Source organism: Panthera uncia, chromosome D4 (assembly GCF_023721935.1).
Source record: "Panthera uncia isolate 11264 chromosome D4, Puncia_PCG_1.0, whole genome shotgun sequence".
Lineage (NCBI taxonomy): Eukaryota > Metazoa > Chordata > Mammalia > Carnivora > Felidae > Panthera > Panthera uncia.
In genome coordinates this window covers 67,786,324-67,804,145 of record NC_064807.1, presented here as the reverse complement: position 1 = coordinate 67,804,145, position 17,822 = coordinate 67,786,324, and the positions used below count along the sequence as shown (strand labels likewise).

General features: G+C 38.9%; 1 protein-coding gene across 2 annotated transcripts in view; it reads left to right on the top strand.

The window, feature by feature from the left end:
- The window catches only part of CTNNAL1 (catenin alpha like 1), a 65,188-nt gene that overhangs the window by 14,697 nt on the left and 32,669 nt on the right, over positions 1-17,822 (top strand). For both annotated transcript variants that reach the window (XM_049627638.1, XM_049627637.1), the window contains exons 2-6: positions 5,085-5,274; positions 12,340-12,527; positions 14,184-14,303; positions 16,381-16,470; positions 17,473-17,643. In XM_049627638.1, coding sequence (XP_049483595.1) covers positions 5,085-5,274; positions 12,340-12,527; positions 14,184-14,303; positions 16,381-16,470; positions 17,473-17,643 — 759 coding nt within the window. The remainder of the gene's footprint in view (positions 1-5,084; positions 5,275-12,339; positions 12,528-14,183; positions 14,304-16,380; positions 16,471-17,472; positions 17,644-17,822) is intronic.

Sequence of the window (17,822 nt, the reverse complement as noted above, 5' to 3'; positions counted from 1 at the left end):
AAATTAGAATTATAACAATTATAAATGTCTATGCGCCAAATATGGGAGCCCCCAAATATATAAAACCATCACAAACATAAGCAACCTTACTGATAAGAATGTGGTAATTGCAGGGGACTTTAATACCCCACTTACAGCAATGGATAGATCATCTAGACATAGGATCAATAAAGAAATAAGGGCCCTGAATGATACATTGGATCAGATGGATTTGACAAATATATTTAAAACTCTGCATCCCAAAGCAACAGAATATACTTTCTTCTCGAGTGCCCATAGAACATTCTCCAAGATAGGTCAGATACTGGGTCACAAAACAGCCCTTCATAAGTATACAAGAATTGAGATCATACCATGCACACTTTCAGACCACAATGCTATGAAACTTGAAATCAACCACAGGAAAAAGTCTGGAAAACCCCCAAAAGCATGGAGGTTAAAGAACACCCTACTAAAGAATGAATGGGTCAACCAGGCAGTTAGAGAAGAAATTAAAAAATAAATGGAAACAAATGAAAATGAGAAGACAACAATCCATATGCTTTGGAATGCAGCGAAGGCAGTCCTGAGAGGAAAATACATTGCAATCCAGGCCTATCTCAAGAAACAAGAAAAATCCTGCCTGCTTTTAGATTACTCACATGTCTGTAGGCAGGAGACTTCAGACTCTTGCTAGCTGTTGGTTGGACGCCTCACTCAGTTGTTTGTCATGTTGGACTTTGCATCAGGCTGGTCAGATGTCTTCATGACATGGCAACTGGCCTCCTCTAGAGGGAATAATCTCAGAGAGAGAGAGAGAGAGAGAGAGAAAGATTGAAACCAGAGTGCCTTTATGACCTCTCTCAAAAGTACCACACTGTCACTTCTGCTTGATTTATTAGTCAGAAGTAATTCACCAAGTTCAGCCCACACTCAAGGAGAGGGGATTGAGGCTCTACCTCTTAAAGGCAGGAATAGCAAAGAATTTTTGGACATATTTTAAAATCACTACATTCTACCCTCTGGCCACAGATTGTTTACTTTTCTTCCCATTTCTTCCCCCGCACCCCCAGGCCTCCCCAAAGTCTCATCCCTTTATGGCATAGCTGGAAATTAAAGATTTTGGCATCTAAATCTGATTCAGATGAGACTTCTTATATGCAGAGTTCCTTAGGTGTAGCTCCTTGAGTATAGTTCCATTTGATCTAAAGACCTATGAACTAAAGTGACAAGTTATCTGCTCCCAAGCACACAACTTTTAGTGGTGGGATAGGCAGAGGATAACCACTATGGATATTTTTGTTAAAACAGCAACTAAAAACAAAATAAAACAGGAAGTAAGCATAGGATAACAGCCATATTTTTCTGTTTGAAAATGGGAAAACTAGGAGCCACTGGTTCACAGTATTCTGAAACCCACCCAAACACAGATTAATGGTACCTTGATGAAGACATGAAGACTGGGAATGTTTCTTCATGGCCATTAGCACTGCTCTGAGTCATCCTCACTCATGAAAGGGAGCCCATATTTATATCTGCATGGTTTCTCAGCCTGCTCCCTGCCGATGGAAGCTTGGGGATGCAAAAAACTCTTCATTTTGTAGTGATCTATCTCCTTCAGTCCATATCTCTTGACCTAATTGTACTGATCTGTCTCCTTCAGTCCATGTCTCTTGACCTAATTATCCTCAAAATTTTGCGAGTCTCCTGTGAATCTTATTGGGCTAACTTAATTAGACAAACCATACCCACAAGTCTCTTTATGATAAGCCCTGCTCTAACTTGGGCTTCTGCTGGGACTCCTGAGGGACAATACTCTTAAAGCTTCTCAGAGACCTGTTGTTTAAGTGAATGGATCTCTGGAACATCACCTTGAATCTTCCTGAGATCTTAACATAAAATTTTATAGTCACACTCTCAGCTTCATCTTTAGACCTTGCTTCCTGACAGTGCCCTAGATTTTGTTTTTGCCTGGAAGCCATTCTTAATTTTAGCATCATTTGCCTTTTGGAGAAGCAAGGAATTTTCACATCCAGCAAGTCCTGGCTTCTTTTTATTTAACAGTGTTTCCTTTCACTTCTGTATCTCTTCTTACATTTTTACATTTTAAGCAAGAAGCTAAGTGGCACCTTCAAAATTTGTCTTGAAATCTCCTTAGCTAGATCACCCAGTTCATTAGGTTTATTCTCTAATTTACACATTCCTGGGGGTGATTTTCTGACACCACATAACAAAGATCTTCTTTTCTCCACTTTTCAATAAGATTTTTTTATGACTTTAAGCTTTTACCCATCGCTTCCTTGAGGAACTTCTGCAAAGTGTATTCAATACTCTCTAGCTTTTACTAACTCCTCAAAGTCCATTCAACTTCCACAGTCTGATGGCAAAGCCACTTCCACATTTTAGGTTTGTTACCGCATTGCCACATTCGAGATACCAAAATATGTATTCATTATCTATTGATACATAACAAATTACCCCAAATTTACTGCCTTAAAACAATAAATAAATATTTATCATCTCAGTTTCTGTGAGTCAAGAATTCTGGGATGGTTTGCCTCATGGTTCTGGATGGTCTTTTGTGAAATTGAAATCCAGATGTTGGCTGGGCCCACCGTAATCTGAAGGCATGACTGAGGCCGGAGAATCTGTTTCCATGTTCATTCTTCTCACTGTTGGCAGGAGGCCTCAGTTTTTCACTATCTTTTGGCCGGAAGCCTCAGTTTCTTCCCATGTGGGTATCTCCATCGAGTTGCGAGAGTGTCCTTCACAATATGGTAGCTGTTTTTGTCCGGCAGTGATTGATCTGAGATTGAGAGGGAGAGAGAGAGGGAGGTGGAAGGTAAAATGTGTTTTATGATCTACTCTCAGAAGTATGCCATTGCTTCCACTTTATTCATTAGAAGTAAGTCACTAAGTTCAGTTCATACTTCAGGGAACAGAAATGAGTCTCTGCCTCTTGAAAGGAGAAATATCAAAGAATTTGTGGACACATTTAAAAATCACTGCAGAGATCATACCACTTTCCTGTTTAGAAACCCTTCAGTGGCTGCCAGTCATATTTAGAATAAAATAATACATAGCCTTTCATGGCTGGTCCCTGCCCACCTGCTGGATTTTGGTTTTCTACTTGCCTTCTTGTCACTGTTCTTTACTTCTGGCCTTACCTCATTCTTTGAACAAGATGGGCTTCCCTTCTCCTTCCCTCTCGCTCTCTCTCTCCTCCCCCTTCTTCGCCTCCCTCTCCCTCTCCCTTTCTCTCTCTCTCTCCCTTTCTCTCTTCCCCCCCTCAACAATTATTTCTTCTCCCTAGAATGCTTTGTCCCCTGATGTTTGCCAACTTGACTACTTTATATCATTTAGATCTTAGTTTAAATATCACTTCCTCATAGAAGGAGGATCAACTAATCTGAGATAGCTACAAAAATACTTCTATCGTATTATACTATGTTAATATTTTGTATAGTGTTTGTGTTATTTTTGTTTGTTTAACTTTTTGATTATCATCTGTCCTCCCTCCCACTTGAATGTAAGCTCCATGAGAGTTTGGGTCTTTTCTTTGATTTACATTGCTTTTTCATCATTGCCTAAAATTTTATTTGGTATATGGTAGATGTGCAACAAATATATTTTATATGATTTTATAAATTATGTATAAATTTATTTTATATATTTTGTTATTCTGATAGACTGTAAACTGAACAAGGGCAGGATTGTGTTAGTCTTGTTCACTGATGCATCCTTAGGACCTGGCATCTAGGAAACATTCAAAATTTGAAAAATAATATAGGTGAGGAAATTTGGAGAGATTAAGTAAATTTCCCAAAGTCATTTAGCTAGTAGTGGCAGAGCCAAGGCTCAAACCCAGGCCTTCCTGATTCTAAACTATTAGTACCATAACCTGTAAAGTTTCTCAAAGAGCCATTCCTCTTCTCTTAGTTCTGTATTCTGGTATTTGTTAATGCACTTATATAAATCATTTCACAGTTATATTCAGTGGACATGTACTATTTAAGATCCATAGTTTTCATGTAACATTCTTTAAATATTTTGATATGTCGGTATAGTTCACGTACTAGTTTTCTAGGACATTTTGAGGATTTATATTTGTTTCAACAAGCTTAACTTGTCACCTTCTATATTTTACTTCAGGGCCTGGAATCAGGTATTAAAACTCTTGGTATGTAATGTACTTTGGGTCTACAACAACACTTAGAGAAATATAAAACATAGATTACAGTGGTCATTCTACAATGTCTGGCTAATTCAGTAAGCATGTATGGCATGCATACCATTTTGTGCAACCTATACACTGCTAGGCAGTGGAATGGAATGTCGTCTCTACTCTCGCAGCAGCTCGAGCCATAGTCGAGGAAATTAGATCTCTAGTGCCGTAAGCACTAAGAAGTGCTTTGGTTTTTTGTGAGGTGTTTGTTTTGTTTTGTTTTTGAGTGTAATGAGCCTCCCTTTCCTACTTTTCTTCTGTCTTTAAGATTTGTTGGAATACCTGGAGGGCTTCTGGAACTATATGTCCCAGATAACCATCATCAGGTAAACTTGGGATTGTTATTAATAGAAACATTGTCTTGAGGGGCGCCTGGGTGGCTCAGTCGGTTAAGCGTCCGACTTCAGCTCACGTCACGATCTCGCGGTCCGTGGGTTCGTGCCCCGCGTCGGGCTCTGGGCTGATGGCCCAGAGCCTGGAGCCTGCTTCCGATTCTGTGTCTCCCTCTCTCTCTGCCCCTCCCCCGTTCATGCTCTGTCTCTCTCTGTCTCAAAAATAAATAAACGTTAAAAAAAAAAAAAAAAGAAAGAAAGAAACATTGTCTTGAGGAGGGATGCAGGATGCTTTACTGGTTGTCTCTGGGTTGAAGCATTAAAGCCGTCAATTTAGTCTACTAGGCCAAAGACTGTTGCCATATGCCAGGCTTTTTTTTTTTTTTTTTTTTTTTAATATATGAAATTTATTGTCAAATTGGTTTCCATAGCCATATGCCAGGCTTAATCCAGTATTCTGGGTTTAATTTTCTTGGCCTTTGTAATATAGTTTTAAAAGATATTGAGATAAATTTTAAGCAAATGCTTTTATCTTCTTCTATTTTTAGATCACCACGCTTATTAATCATAAAGATAATACCAAAAAGTCTGATAAAACTCTGCAAGCAATTCAGCGTGTAGGACAAGCCGTCAACTTGGCAGTTGGAAGATTTGTTAAAGTAGGGGAAGCTATAGCCAATGAAAACTGGGACTTGAAAGAAGAAATAACTATTGCCTGTATTGAAGCTAAACAAGCAGGTATGTGATATTGATATTAAAGCTTTTTTATACCAATTTTATTGCTTTGGATATCATGACAGATTATTGTCTTATTTTGAGCAAAAATATGTTCTGTGCTTTAGCCCTGTGATTATAGATTCCTATAGATTCTGGATTAGCTTCCAGAAATATGGAACTTCTCTTGGCTCAAGTCCTAAATCTGACACACTGAATTCTTTCACTGGGTAGGGAGATGGCCTTCCATTCTTGCCATTAGCCATTGAAATGCCAGAGATACAGAGGAATGTGGGGCATAGTCTCTGTCCTCAAGGAGCAAATTAGCATGCTCGGGGTTGTAAGTTTGAGCCCCATGTTGGGTGTAGAGATCACTGAAAAATAAAATCTTCAAAAAAAAAATAGTGTATTCCTATACTCTATAGCAGACAAATCATAGTGACTACAAATTTTATGAAGTCCCACAGTTGTCTATAGCTGGTGGCACAGAAGCCTGAGAGAACCTGGGGTATTTTGATGGATACAAATAGTTCAGCCTTGTTGAAGTATAATTTTTCCATTTTTTCTTTCAATAAATATTTAGTGAGTGCTGGCTATATGCCAGGCTTTCTTTTAGGCCATTGGGAAATAGCTGTGTGTACATCGGTCAAATGTCTACCCTCATGGAGCTTTCATTCTAGTGAGGGAGACCAGAAACAAATGAATAGATATATAATTATTATTCATGAATAAATAAAGCAAAGTAAGGGTTAGGAGACCAGAGGAGGTATGTTTTACAGAGGACAGCTTTTCTCAACTTTGATACTGTTGACATTTGGGGCCAGATAATTATTTGTTGATAATTCTTTGTTGGTGGTGGGGGCTGTCCTGTACATTATAAAGTATTTACCAGAATCCCTAGCTTCTACCTATTAGAAGCCAGTAGATTCTCTCTTCTCCCACTGTGACACCAAATCTTGTAACATTCCAGACCTTGTCAAATGTCTTTTTGGGGTCTAAATGGCCCCCAGTTGAGAACTACTAAGGTAGAGTCAGGAAATCCTCTAAGGAAGTAACATTGTTGCAGAGACTGAAAAATGAGGGCCACAGCTACATGAATGAATGAATATCTGAAAGAATGGTATTTCTGGAAAGGAGAAGAGTGAGAATAGGTATGTCCTTCTAGGCAGAGATAGGAACTTTGGACTGTGTTCTAAGTATAATAGGAAGCCTAATGGAAGGTTTCATACAGGGTGGTGGCATAATCTCATATTTTAAAAAGGTCACTGGTGGGGTGCCTGGGTGGCTCAGTCGGTTGAGCATCCGATTTCGGCCCAGGTCGTGATCTCACAGCTCATGAGTTCAAGCCCTGCGTCAGGCTCTGTGCTGACACCTCAGAGCCTGGAGCCTGTTCCAAATTCTGTGTCTCCCTCTCTCTCTGTCCCTCCGTCTGTCTGTCTGTCTGTCTCTCTCTCTTTCTCAAAAATAAATACACATTTATTTTATTTTTTTAGTGTTTATTTTTGAGAGATAACGCCAAGGTTTGGATAACTCCAAGGTTTGGAGCATGAACAGCTAGGGAAATGGTGGTGCTGTTTACTGTGGGAGGAGCAGGTATATTTAGAGGGTCATCTGGGTGAGATAAGGCCAAGTAAATATGGAGGGGCCAACCAGGTCATATATGGTCCTGTGTGTTCTATGAATGACTTCAGGTATTACTCTGTAGATGACAGACTGAGGAAATTTCAGCCAGATGAGAGACATAGTTTGTCTTTCTGGTAGTATGGAGGAAATGAACAAAGAGGGTTGACTGAGAGAGTTCAGACACAGGGAGGGAAATTACTATGGAAGCTTCTACAGTAAACCATGCTAAGCCAAGGCAATGTCTTAGAGATAATAAAGAGCAGGGAGGGCGTGCAAAATATTAAGGTGGTTAAATAGCTAGAACTTTGGTATTAGCTAAAAGAAAGGGAGGATTCTGAGTTGACTCTTGAATTTCTAGCCATTCACTGTGATAGCGAATAAACTTTAAGTGGGGAAGGAGGGATGGCCTCATTGTATTTATAACTTGTATTTTGCCTACATAAAGAGGATTTGAAATAGCTTACAATAAAAGATATATGTTTAATAAACCCGTTATAATAGGAGATGAAAATAAATATTCTGGAAAGTTTGGCCAACACTGTTACTTTAATTAAGCATGAAATTTATCTTTGAAAATCCTGAAAGGCAAGACAAAAATGTGGAAAAGAAAGGGTTATATAATTCTCATTGTTTGTTGAAAGGAAACAGACCAGCTCGTCAAGAGGAGAGCAACTTTTTTCCTGGCACTAAATTATTGTGTGGGCACTTATACAACACACATTACATAATGCAGTGGACAATTCAACAGAAAATGTAGAGATGGTCTACATATTACTGTTTTTTTATGGCAACCCTTAATTAGGTTTTTGAATACGTTTTGAATAGAGTTTTTTTAATGAAAGGGCAAGCTGGGTCCTACTCACCTTATGGGCTTTGTAGGATGTCACTGTGCTCAGTGTATGGTGAGAAAAGAGGACATGGTCCACCGACCCGCACTCCTGTAGACTGTGGCTCTCTGTGAGTAACTCTAAGCCCAGGCGGCTCCATACAGGAATCTTTCAGAAGCCATCTGTTGTCATGGGCTCTGCCTGTTGTCTCTTCATTTGGAAGTTGCCTTTCCCCTCTTGAGAACTACCTCTTATGTCACTCTGGTAAGAGAATGAGAATGGCGCCTCCTGGAGTTGTATATATGGAAGCCCTAATTTCTCTTAACATGCACAAATTTAAGACTTAACTTGAATCACTCCTGAAATGTTTCTGGTCCACTCAGCCCATAGTAATCAATTTCTCCTCTGAACAATTTAATATTTATTTGAGGGGAATAATGTAAAGTAGTGATAAAGAACTAGGACTTTGGAGTCAGACTGCCTGGATTTTAGTCCCAGCTTTTCACTTGATACCAGTGTGATATTGAGCAAGCTATTAAACTTTTTTAAACCTCAGTTTTCTCATCAATAAAATAGGGGTGATGTTAGTGTTTACAGAAGTGTTTTGATATAATGCATGTATGCATTTGGCTCACAGAAAGTACTCGATAAGTATTAGTTGTTATACTTATTACTGTTTTTCTTTTTTCTTTCCTCTTTTGAGTTCTTTTTTTTTTTTTTTTTAAGATTTTTTTTTTTTAAAGTAATCTCTACACCCAACATGGGGCTTGAACTTATGACCTGCAGGATTAAGAGTCGCATGCTCCACTGACTGAGCCAGCCAGGGGCCCCTCCTCTGTTGAGTTCTTGCACTGTGTTTTTACCCTTTTTTTAAATTGAGGTATAATTGACATATAAAGTTAAGTTCGTTTTGGTGTACAGCATAGTGACTCAATATTTGTACATACAGTTGACTTTAGACAACGCAGGGATTAGGGGTACTGACCCCCTGTGCAGTTGGAAATTGATGTATAACTTTGACTCCCCAAAAACTTAACTGATAGCTTACTGTTGACCATAAGCCTTACCGGTAACATAAACAGTTGGTCAACACCTATTTTGCGTGTTATTACTGTATTCTTACAATAAAGGAAGCTAGAGAAAAAAAATATTAAGAAAGTCATAAGGAAGAGAAAATACATTTGTAATACTATACTGTTTTTACTGAAAAAAAAATCTGCATGTAAATGGGCCCACAGCATTCAAACCCATGTTGTTTAAGGGTCAACTACATTGTGAAATACTCACACAGTAGGTCTAGTTAATATCTGTCATCAGATATAGTTAAAAAAAATTTGTGATGAGAACTTTTAAGATTTAGTCTCTTAAAAATAAGCAATATTTTCAAAAATGCGCAATACAGTATTAACTATAGCTGCCACGCTGTGTATCACATCCCATAACTTATTTATTTGGTAACTAGAAGTTTATAATTTTAGACTCCACCCAATTTGTGCCCCTCCTCCAATATTTTTACTTGTCTACTTAGTCAGGTTTTATATTTTATATGGGAGCTCAATAAATATTTGTATTTAACCGACTTTGGATTTTCACATTAAGACACAACAGTAATTACATATACAAGTTAAAAATGGCAACCACGAAGCTAAAAGGACAGCTCTGTGACTTTTTCAGAAAGCTAATTTCTGAACAGTCTACACTTTGAACAGCTTCATAATGTTAAGGAAGAATTTGACCATGTTGGTGGAGCTAACCAAATGTTACCATCCCACGTAGTTAGGAGTTTAATGCCTGGGTTTAGTCAGAAAAAGGAAAAGTTATATAATACCATATGTGCAGGCTCATATGTAGTATCTTTGAGGATTGAGAGCTGTAGGAAAAAGTAACATTTTCCAGAGGTAGAGAGGAAACATTTTTGTCCTCTAAATTATTGCAAACTGATACTAATCCTCTTGCCCCCTTTTTGTGTACATAAAAGTTTAATTCTAACCTTTCTATTCCTCTGTATATTTTGCTATGTAAACTGTATTAGTTACCTATTGTGTAACAAATTAACCCAAACCTAGCAACTTAAAACCACATTTATTACCTCGCATAGTTTCTGAAGGTCAGAAGTCAGAGAGTGGCTTAGCCAGCTGGGTCTGGGTCACTGTCTCTCATGAGGTTGTACTCAAGGTGTCTGTTGGGCCTGTAGCTATCTGAAAGCTTGACTGGACCACAGGATCTATTGCTTTCCTCTTTCGATTTTTGGCAGGCTTTACTTCTTTGTTGGCTTTGGCCAGAGGCCTCAGTTTCACCTTATCTATGCCTCTTTGTAGGAATGGCTACTTACAACATGGTAGTTGGCTTCCCTCAGACAGAGAGAGTGAGCGAGAGCAACCAAGATGGCTACCTTAGTGTCTTTAAAAACCTAATCTTGGAGGTGACAAACCATCGCTTCTACCCTACCAACCCTGGTGTGATGTGGGAGGAAACCACACAAAGATGTAGATTCCAGGAGGTGGGGAACTTTGGGAGCCATCTTGGAGGCTGGCTACCACAGACTTCCTCTTATTAGTAGAGTTTCAGCTGTTGTCATGATACGTGACCAATACCTATCTAGTGGCTTATCCTTTGGGTTTTCCTGTGTTGTTTCAGATTCCTGTTGTTTGAAAGTAAATTTATCATACCCCTTTCTGTGACCTTCTTTCTGATTAAAAAAAAAAATGATTTAGGTTCACAAACTTGAAGCCTTTTTTTTTTTTTTTTTTTCACTTCTCTTTCTTTTCTTATCACTGTTCAGGTACGAATTTTATATTTTCTTTCCTTGGCATCTCTCAAATCATCTTTTTTATATTCCCATGGCTGCCATCCTTGCAAGATCCTTACTACTTCATACCCACCGATGACATAGCTGCCTCATTAGCACCCTGACTTTGAGTCTGTCCTTTCTAGTCCAGGTGCTTTCACCAGACTCATCCTAAATCTTGGTTTCATTCTGTCACACCCTATGACCTGTCCGTGAAAGTTCAGGTACTTTTATTCAGTATCATTAACCTATGGGCAGATACTTTATTGGATGTATGTAATGATATTGACAAGGGAGCTTTTGTGAGAAAATCAATCTATTATGCACTGAGGTTTACTTAGGATGTAAAAAATTATCTTGAACATTGCAAGATGATGGAAAGTTTATTTTTTTTAAATTGTTAGGTTAAACCATAAAGTTTGGAAGAAATTATAGCCTGGTTTCATTTTTAAGGAGAACATATATTTGTATTGTTTTATTGATGCATAATTGCTATTATAGAAATCAAAGCATTTTGATGGCAACATTTTGATAGTGAAGAACAGACTTTTTCTAGAAGGTTGGAAGTTTATTTGGTACAATGGGCATGGTATGCTAGGCATCGTAAGAAGTATAAATTCAAACAGCAGGTCTCAGGGTCAGCCTGTGGTTTGAGTTCTCAGGATAGATGCTTTCATTGTTTTCCCATGCAGAGCCCAGGTGCCCAACAGATAAACTAGATTGTTATTTCCCTTTGCCAGTGGATCATTTTTCTACGCCCCCTTTTCACTGAAGATGCCTCCCAAGGGGCACAAAGCTTTGTCTTCTTTCCGTGGGTGTTCATAAAAACCCTAGCCCCTTAAGGGTATGGAGATGTGCAGTGACCCCTACCCCTTACCCCGGTACACCTCTGTCTCCTCACCCCTGGCCAAAGCCGTGGCAGCTGCTTACTGCTCTGCTTTGGGTTCTCCTTCTTTTTTTTAACTTTTTTAAAACTTTTTTTTAATGTTTACTTATTTTTGAGAGAGAGAGACAGACAGAGTGTGAGCCGGGAAGGGACAGAGAAGGAGACACAGAATCTGAAGCAGGCTCCGGGCTCAGCTGTCAGCACAAAACCCAATGTGGGCTCGAACTCACAAACTGTGAGATCGAGCTGAGCTGAAGTCAGACACTCAACTGACTGAGCCACCCAGGCACCCCTTAACTTTTTTTTTTTTTTTTAATGTTTATTCATTTTTGAGAGAGAGAGAGAGAAAGAGAATATGAATGGGGTAGGGGCAGAGAGAGAGGGAGACACAGAATCCGAAGCAGGCTCCATGTTCCGAGCTGTCAGCACAGAGCACCCCCCCTTCTTCTTATTTTGTTTTTTTAATGTTTATTGATTTTTGAGAGAGAAAACACGTGAGCAGGGGAGGGGCAGAGAGAGAGGAGACAAAGAATCCAAAGCAGGCTTTAGGCTCCAAGCTGTCAGCACAGAGCCTGATGCAGGGCTTGAACCCACGAACCAGGAGATCACGACCTGAGCCATGGTCAGACGCTTAACCGACTGAGCTACCCAGGCGCCCCAGAGCAGGAGGCTTTTTAGATCATGTAGTTGGCTATACCACTGGAAACAAAAGTTAATATATTTTTCAAACTTGGTGAAGGCAACAAATTTTTCAAAGTTCTCAAAGTTCATTATTTTGTCATTCAGGAGCCTCATATGATAATCCTTGTGTTCATCAAAGAGTAGCTATTTCTTCTTCCTGAAATTAAACTCCAAAGCCAATGTCTAACTGTTGAGCATGATCTCTCTTCAAGAGTAAAGTCTAGATTTTAATTTAAGTGCATCTTATTCCCAATTTAACTTTTCACCCTTGCCTTTCTTGTTAGGAGAAACAATTGCAGCACTTACAGATATCAGCAGCTTGAATCACCCAGAATCTGATGGCCAGATCACAATTTTTACGGATAAAACAGGCGTTATAAAGGCTGCAAGATTACTTCTTTCTTCAGTGACAAAAGTGTTGTTGCTGGCAGACCGAGTAGTCATTAAGCAGATAATAACATCAAGAAATAAGGTACTTGTCTTTCCTGTGTTTCTATACTTGTGACTTTCAGGGTTGTTCAAAAAGTATCTTTTAGGTTAATTACAGGTAATTTGGCAATGCTTGTCAGTTTTAATGTTTATAACTCTACTTGTCTATAGCTTAAAAGTGGTATTTGTTCTGTACCTATAAGTCCTAAACAATGTGTGTTCTGGGTCTAAACTTTTAGATGCAAATAATATTTCTTCCCAGAAAACCATTATCTACTTGTTTAAGCTTACTCGTTAAAGCTTTTCATGTGTACAAATTCAGGAAGAAAAGCCAAGCACCATGACAACATATGTAGTGGAAACATAGTTGATAAAAATACCAAATTCCTCAGTATCTTTTTTTTCAGAGTCAGAGGATAATTTATGAGCTTAAGAAAAAAAATTCAGTCATCTGAAACCACAATTATCCAAATTTCTACAAAATTTCTGTATGCAGTATCCCTAGAGACAATGGATAATCATAAGGCTTACAGAATAAATTTAAACTCTCCCAGCCTAGAACTTTTCCAGGCTCTTCAGCTAATGGTTGTGCTCCTCCATCATCTGGGAGGCCAGGGCATGTACAGTCACTTCTTTCCCTGGATGATTCCCTAGGCAAGGAGGAGGGGAGTCTGCCAGGGAAGAGGTTGTCTTAGTTAAGTTTGAGGACAAAACTACCAGAGGACTGTTGAGTGAATCAGAGTGTGAGTTTCAAAAGAAAAATAATTTGGAGAGGTAGACCTGGCAGTGCCAGAGGGACGAGAGAAAACCTTCCTGTCTGTGAAAGATAAGAGTGTCCATGCAGTGGCGGCCATTGGCCTTATCTGTCCTAGGCGCCTGCACTTCCTGAGCTGCCAGGGCAGATTAACACACCAAACATCCATCACATCCTCAGTTTAAAAAAGTAAACACAGGATATCTGTGTTTTCTTTACCTATCTTGGTCTGACGAAAGCTAATCCAGTGGTGTTATTTTAGAGAAAGGGATTTGAAAATATGTTTCACATTTACTTACTTTACTTCTAATATCAAGAAAACACCTAACATTGTCTGTTGGCTCTGCTAGAGATTTCTCGCTTCTTTCACCCCAGCTTCCCAAAGCCTCTTGGCAACTGATTTATTCGACACAGGCAATTCCTGATTCATCCAAACCGTTTTCCTGCGCTCGAAGTGCCACAATTCCCTTTCCACTCCTCACAGTGCAGGTGACCTTCCTTCCACTTCGTCCACTTCTTGGGAAGAATGGGGTTCCTGGGTTCTGGTTCACTGAACCTCGAGGCTTCTGTGTGTCGTCTTTTTCCTCCCTCGCTCCCTAGTTCTCTGAAGATTTGATTACCTCCATCCTGCTGGAAGGACACTTCCACCTTCTCCAGACTTTGCTACATGAATGATCTCCTCTGTCTATTGAGGCATTTCTTGTACTCTTTTTCCTTTTAACTTTCAGAGTAACACCAAGTCTTCCCATCCTAAAGACAAATCATTCACTAGATGATGTTAACTTTTGGGTCTGCTTCACTACTGCTCTGGGCTCTTCCTTTCCTGCCTTCTCCTCCTTAGCTTTCCCCTAGAATTCAGAGTTTCTCCTTTTCCCTGTGTACTCAGCCTCGACATCTCAGTCTCTTTCACATCTACACATGACAATAAAATATTCTGTTTTGCAGGTTCTTGCAACTATGGAAAGACTGGAGAAAGTGAATAGCTTTCAAGAGTTTGTCCAAATATTCAGTCAATTTGGAAATGAAATGGTGGAGTTTGCACATCTAACTGGTGATAGACAAAATGTATGTATTTACCACATTCAAAAATCTTCAAATACATGCATACTTTTTAATTTGGATGGAGGTGTGATCTTTGTGATCATTTGGGTTGGTTTCTTTGCTTATTAAACTTGTAACCTTGCTGTTGAAAGCCTTTCATAAAAGAGCCAGGATAAAGTAAATAAATCTGCATGGTTTTTTGTTTTTGTGGGGTTTTTTTTGTTTTGTTTTGTTTTGTTTTTTGCATACATACAACTGTTAAATATGTTCTCACTACACACACTAAGAAAGGTCATACTTGCCTTTACGGCTCAAATCTAATATTCCCTCTTCTGTGAAACTACATTTTACCATCTACCCAGGCTCAGACAAATAAATTGAGTCATCATATATATTCTGATAGTATTTTGTTGTATATCTTGTTAATTCTTTCTGTAACTTGTTATATATTATTCTGCTCTGATCTGTTTCTGTAAGTTTTCTACATTAGATCACTAGTAATAACTCAAGCATTGTTTATCTGCATTAGCTATGTATTAGGTACTTAATGTACATGATCTCATTTAATTTTGAAAACATTCCTGCAAGGTAGGTATTGTTATTACTGTTTTACACCTGAGGAAACAGAACCTGAGATGATAATAAACTTTCCCAAGGTCACTCTTCTAGCAGATTCAACTCTGTTATGTCTGATTTTGGAGCCTGTAATTTTCAGCCTACACCATGATATTAGTTCTTATAGGTCTGTTCCCCAATTTAGACTATAAGCTCATAAATTTAGGGAGGTGGAAGAGCATGTTGTATCTAGGGTTGACTTTTCTTTGTTGGGGTATTCTTGCATGAGTTCATCTTATTAGCAGGTTGAATATATAATGACCTTTTCTTGAGATGTTTTGGTATAGTCACATAGGGTATCACGTTGGGCATGTACAATCCTGGTTGTAGCTGAAGTTAGAAGAAGCATATTGGCCTGGAAAGTGGCAGGCTGGATTGTACGCTTAACTTAGTGTTTCTTGGACCATCTGGATTTTCTGGAGGCCTCTCTTGTGTCCTGTGGACCAGCCTTCTAACAGATTGAGATGCCATTTTCTTTTATCATTTGTTATCACCATACAATATGTGGTTCATGTATGACTTACAAGTCACAAATGAAAACACTAATATGACAGGTGAAATTTTTGTGTAATTCAGATTTCAGTGACCATAAGTAAAGTTTTATTGGGACATAGCCATGTTAGTCGATATATTGTCTAGAGGTGGCTTTCATACTATGATGGCAGAATTAAGTAGTTGTTTCAGAGACGATTTGACCCAGAAAACCTAAAAAGTTTATTGTCTGGCCTTTTATTAAAAATGACTGCTGACCTCTGATTTAGATGGTCGTGACCAAAGTATTATGAGAGTATTTGGTTCTAGATTTGATCACAATATTTAGGTACTTTCTGTGATAGCACACGTTCTATTAAGGGCTCTATGAAGAGAAACTAAAAGAAAAAAATTCAAAGCACAGTGCCTGCTTCAGACTTTATAATCTACTTGGAAGAAACTCTATGCCCAAGAAACGTCTTAAGAATATTTCAGAGCAGCATATTGGTTAAGTTTAGGACAAATAAAACTCCGTTTGAGATGAATAAATACTTGGAGGGGATTAATCAGACATGGTCTCTGAAAGAGGTGACTTCTAAGTATCTATTTGGAAGGAAATATTAGCCCATAAATACTTGATTAATAAGCAACTGTTAATTGAGTAAAGGATAGGATGGTTGTTTCCGGTCAGGAGAGAGGCGTGTCCACATAGGCATGAGAATGTCTGGCATGCAGGCCACCAGAGCGTGAGCTGCGAGGCAGCACCCCCCTCGGTCTCAGTCCCTGGCTCTGCTGCCCTCAGTAGGGGCAGCTGTTTCTTCCCACACATCGTGTTGATGTATTTAGATCAAAGTGGTGACATTTTATAAAACTTTATCCTGGTTTTTTTTTCACTTTGTCACCTTTTAAACAATGTTAGTTGGCTGAGTCTTGTTATCGTTGAATAAATGATTTTCCAAGAAATCGGATTGTTTATAGGATCCTAGACTGTTCAATGATTTTATTTCATTTTTAGGATCTGAAAGATGAGAAGAAAAAGGCAAAAATGGCAGCAGCAAGGGCAGTTCTTGAAAAGTGTACAATGATGCTTCTCACAGCCTCAAAGGTAGGAACACTTTTGTTTTACCTGATTAAATGCATCTAACTTACGTATTTTACATTTTTAGAAAGATCAGAGTGATAAATCAGAACATAGGCCACAGCAGTCAAATCTGTTATTCTTTAGCAAGAATGCTAACTTCCTTCCCCAGTTCCAAATAGCAGTTAATCCGTGAGTCAGCTTTGAGTGAGCAGCCGAGCGGAAGATGGTGTATTGGGTGCTGTGACTCGGGCCTGTCACACACTGTCACTGCCTCTGCAGGGTTTGCCAGTCTCATTGGGGAGCCAGCACACGTGCTCTTGAAAAAGCTAGGCGAGTTAGAATCTGTTGAGTAACAGTGGAGTACTAATTCAGCCTTTAATTTGTTTATTCTGTCAATTCATACCTTTAGTTCCTTATTCTCCTTTTAACAAAATTGTGAATTGAGCGCTTGTAATTCCAAACAGCAGCTGGCCAGCAAATTGGTACAATTCAAGAACGAACTAGTAAACAGCTCGTTAGCAGTTTATTTAGAACTGCCTTTTCTGCTCAGAATATTCACTCTAGCCTAGGATTAGTGAAGCCACAAAGTCCACTGGAGCCCACTTGGAAGGCCCTGTTCACATCTAGGCCCATGAGGAGTTTTCATTCTCATTTTTTAAAAACCAAAGATGCCTCCACAGTCATGCAACATTTGTTCGTTTTTCCTCATTCTTTTTTAGTTTTTGCACATGTAAGGCAACATTTTAAAATAGTTTTAATCATGATAAAGATAGTTTCCCCCCCCCAAATTTTAAGTAAACTTACTGAAGTATAAAGATACAGTTTTGCACTGTGCCTTTTTCACTTAACCTTGCTATCGCTTTTTACTCATCCTGCTTCCACTTGTAGTGAGGAGAAGCAGCTGGGTGAGCCAGGGACCCAGGAGATTTTGGTAAAGAACCATTTTTATTAGCATGACGTGTTCTCTGTAAGATTTTATGTATTATGGTATGGGCCATGTCTTAAAAACTTGCAATTGTTTTGAAGACCTGTCTCAGGCATCCCAACTGCGAATCAGCGCATAAAAACAAAGAAGGAGTATTTGACCGAATGAAGGTGGCATTAGATAAGGTGATTGAAATCGTGACTGACTGCAAACCAAGTGGAGAGACTGACATGTCATCTGTCAGTATTTTTACTGGAATTAAAGAATTCAAGGTAAGAATCGAGAGAGTGTATTTTCTTTTTTTTTTTTTTCTTCCGTGTCAAAGGAACATCGTTAGATATAGTATCCGTATTTTGGCATGCTGTTTTAGAATAGACGCTTCACGAAAGTAGATATTTTTCCTTTCAGACAGTGCCACTCTGTATAAACTTAATGTTCAGTAACATCTGGT